Source organism: Miscanthus floridulus, chromosome 18 (genome assembly GCF_019320115.1).
Source record: "Miscanthus floridulus cultivar M001 chromosome 18, ASM1932011v1, whole genome shotgun sequence".
In the NCBI taxonomy this organism is placed as follows: Eukaryota; Viridiplantae; Streptophyta; class Magnoliopsida; order Poales; family Poaceae; genus Miscanthus; species Miscanthus floridulus.
This window is the reverse complement of record NC_089597.1, coordinates 78147972-78152044: the sequence shown is the minus strand read 5'-3', so window position 1 is coordinate 78152044 and position 4073 is coordinate 78147972. Positions and strand designations below refer to the sequence as shown.

The 4073-nt window shown below is 44.2% G+C and overlaps 1 protein-coding gene across 1 annotated transcript; it reads left to right on the top strand.

The window, feature by feature from the left end:
• Positions 1-365: 365 nt before the first annotated feature.
• Positions 366-1534, top strand: LOC136522927 (RING-H2 finger protein ATL39-like). Its single transcript, XM_066516724.1, has one exon. The coding sequence runs from the start codon at positions 638-640 to the stop codon at positions 1217-1219; it is 582 nt and encodes a 193-aa protein (XP_066372821.1). The 5' UTR covers positions 366-637; the 3' UTR covers positions 1220-1534.
• The last annotated feature ends 2539 nt before the right edge of the window (positions 1535-4073 follow it).

Genomic DNA, 4073 nt, shown 5'->3' with positions numbered 1-4073 from the left:
CCGAACGGCTTTTTTTTTTTCTTTCCTCACTAGATCGTCTTCAGGAGCCCTTGAATAAAAAAAAATGGTACAGAAGCGACTTTGTGTTTGGACAAACAGCATGTTTTCTGAAATCTATTACCAAATCCTTACTTCAGCAAAATCATTTCAGATATGATTCGGCATAAGGTAATCACATCGATCTTAGCTGGTTTCGTCGGGATGCGAATAAATCATATAGTGACCAATATCATAATCCTCTGTCGTCGCTTGGTCCATGAACTGTCATCCCTTGCACGCAGCGGTTGACATCAAACTTAACTACTACTACTATCAAGCTAAGCAATATCATCGGCAGGCGAGCATTGACCCTAGTTGGTGCACAAGTATTATATATATATACACACACACACACATACTGCTCTAGATCACACAAAAATTCCAAAACTGCCTGCCCGGATAAGCAACTCTCCAAGGTCTCGAATGCGGCCTGTCTAGTTGCAGTTGCAGCTACCTGCTGCATACGCTGTCCAAGAAATGGACGGCGTTATCCGCTATCCCAGCAGACAGCTTAAAATACCTCACAGATGGCGCCAAGACTCGGACGCACCGCACGAGCACGGAAGCCACCGCCCACCAGCACACAACAGCCATCGAGATGTCGGCGGCGGCAGCGGAGTACCCGTGGCGCTCGCAGGTCTTCGGCGAAGCCGTGGCCACGCAGCGCAGCCGCAGCGCGCTGGTGCTGGCGTCGTACCCGCTGCTGCTGCTCCTCGTCATCCTGGCCGCGTTCGTCAGGTACATGTGGATCGCGCTCACCATGTACTGCGCGCTCCTCTTCGCGCTCTCGTGCGCCGCTCGGAGCCTCTCCGCCCGGTCTGCCGCCGTCGAGGCGGCAGTGGCACGTGTCAGCCGCGGCGGGCTCTCGGCTGCGGCCATCGCCGCGGTCGCGCCGGCGTTCCCGTACGAGGCTGCAGCCGCGTCGTCCGCGCTCGGCGAGGCCGCGGCGCAGTGCGCCGTGTGCCTCGAGGGGATGAAAGACGGGGAGGCGGCGCGGCGGCTGCTTGCGTGCTCGCACGCGTTCCACGCCCGCTGCATCGACATGTGGCTCGACTCGCACGCAACGTGCCCGGTGTGCAGATCCCACGTAGTGCCGCCGCTGCCGCCCAAGGCCGGCAAACAACCGCCCGAGCCGCTGCTTGTCCATCCGTCGCCCGAGCCGCCACTGCCGCCGGTTTAGTTCCGCATGGATTCCAGCCAGGGTGTGCCATGTACAGGCTGCAGTGTAGTTTCGAACTCTTCGCTGGTTGATTTAAGCCCGACTGGTACTGATTTATTTTAAGAGAAACGGCTGAAACCAACGAGCCAATAGGCTCATAGAGATTGCTACGCCGTTTACACTTTTTTTTATATTATTATGCTATGGAAATATTATAACTGTACTAGTATATATGTTTTCTACTTGTTGTATATATATATAGCCTAGTAGTTATCAATGATTATGTATGCTAGTTAGCTAGTCTGCTACAAACGTTCCGGCCTGTCAAATCAATCATCACGTTTTCTACAAAGTGAACTGCGATTGGAAACAACCTCTGAACTGTGATTGGTCGCTGGAAGATAACAATACAATACTACTGACTGAGACAAGTTGCAAAAATCTGCCCACGGACACTGACAGCACAAATCGGCTTTGATTTAGCCTGCAGTTGCTTTCGGTACTCCCTACGTTTCAAGAATACTTGTAACAGCTCATTCTAATATATATCCATTTTTTACTAGATTTGTCATGAAATATATTCCCATACCATATCTATTTTAGTGTAATAAATGTTGATAATCCTTTTTATGAATTTGATAAACTTTACATATCTTCACCAAAGACAGAACTAAAGTTGTGCCTTTTCTGGATGTAGGTATAGTATACCAATTCAAACATGGTCGTACCATTGGCGGTTCAACTACAAACACCTGTTCTCTACGTTCAGGTCCAAGTCTCTCGAAAAATTGCTCTCTTCTACGGTAATAAACTCATGCACCAAGACGCCACCGCACCTTACATAGGGAACAATTGCAATCCACACTTTCTTTGAGGAAACCTCACTATACTTTTTTAAGAGACTGAATGCTTCTGCATAAATACTCTAGAACCAGCGAAGTGGCTTGTTCAAATTCTATAGCTAGGAGTGATGAAAAACTGGACAGTCCATAAACCTTTCAAAAATCCATGAAGGAGCTAGAGTGGGGACCGGGCAAAGCTCCACCTAACAGACCTTAATAATTATATATGGTAGTAGAATGTTAACAAAGATATTCATCAATAAGGATATTATACAAATTGGCCTTTGAATTAAATGTTACTGAGTGCCACCTCTATCCAAAAAGTATTTCTTATTATGTTCTTAGTCAAACTATTTAAACATTGGATAGATTTACCCCTAGAGGGTATTTGGGCTAAATACTTCATATGTAAGGGAACTTGGGAAATAGGCAAGTGCCTATATATATGGGATATGGCTGGTGGTGGACACTATGTCTTGGGGATTAGCCTCTCATTTGTTAGGTCGAGAGCTTTTGGTTAGGGCTAGAAAGAGAGGGAGAGAGTAGTTCTTTGATTAAGCTTTTGGTTATCCAAGCTTTTAGAGATTTGCTAGGAGTGGCTTGTAATTTGACATGTGATGTAATTAGGAGATCAAGTTCGCCCAAATCTGAAATTTCCCTTTTTGGGTGATTTCCATGCTACTTGTTTGGCTGATTGTTAAGTCTTTGGGATCCTTGGAACATATCTAAATCATGGCTTGAAGCTCAGCACCTATCTATCTTGTTCCAAGCCCCAAAATCCCTCATTTGTTTCCTCTTTTTGGTGAAACTAGTGGACATGCGCGTGTGACACTCACGTGTATCATAAAACTGTATTTACAGTAGACGGATTATATACACACATTTATTGAATTTTTTCATGATAAAAGATTTTTTTCTAAACAGCCAATAAACAGAATTGGTGACAAACTTTAGCAAGGAAATTCAAGAGGCTAAAAAACTTATTTGATATTTATTCATAGTATTTAACAATTAAACAAATACATCAATTCTTGTTCTTCGAGAGCGGGCCAAATTAACGGTCTAGGCATCCCATATCTCTTGTCAAGTGTGAATATTGCATAAAAACTCTTTTTGTTCAACAAACAGATCATTGGTTCTTAAACCTTTGACATTCTAAATTTATTTCCTCTAAGTCAAGCTTATGTTAAAGAAGGCAATATTGCTACTTGGATTTATTGCGGTAAACTTCCATCAGTAATAGATGATCCTAGATTCTTGCTATGAAAACACCACCTTGAATCCAACAAAACCAACACCAGTTGTAATTGAATTACCTATTGGATGGGTTTGGTGTTCCCATTCCACTGTCATGCTACATGCGAAAGAGAAATTGTTAAAGGTCGTATTAGTTGGTCTTCTTTGACGAATCATCCTCCGAGGAAGTAGCATCGTTACTGCTGTTTTCTTTGTTGCTGTCACTGTTATGTCAAGGTCAGGAACTACTGTTGCAGACGGTTCCACATTAGATAGCCGAGTTGTGCCTATAACTTACTCTGGGAGCTCCTGAAAGCTCTAGTTTGGTTTTGGTAAATTGATGAAACCCTAAGTGCTAACCTAGTTTATCAAGTGATCATGAGATAGGTAGCACACTCCAAGTGATGAAGCAAATGAAGATCATAGCATAATGATGATACCATGATGATGATCAAGTGCTTGGACTTGGAAAGAAGAAAGAGAAAAATAAAAGCTCAAGGCAAAGGTATAAACCATAGGAGCTATTTTGTTTTGGTGATCAAGACACTTAGAGAGTGTGATCATATTTAGGATTGATAGCCGTACTATTAAGAGGGGTCAAACTCGTATCGGAATGCAGTTATCAAAGTGCCACTAGATGCTCTAACTCATTGCATATGCATTTAGGATCTAGTGGAGCGTGGACAGTCTGACAGTGCCACCGGCGCCCTAGACAGAAAAGACAAAGGTTACTGGGAGTGACCGGACGCTAGCCTTAGTTGGACTGGCGCGTTTGGTCAGATGTATGAGCGAAGACG

Bases quoted from the DNA above. Each gene is read 5' to 3' on its own strand.
- LOC136522927 (XM_066516724.1), top strand. From the start codon at position 638: ATGTCGGCGGCGGCAGCGGAGTACCCGTGGCGCTCGCAGGTCTTCGGC.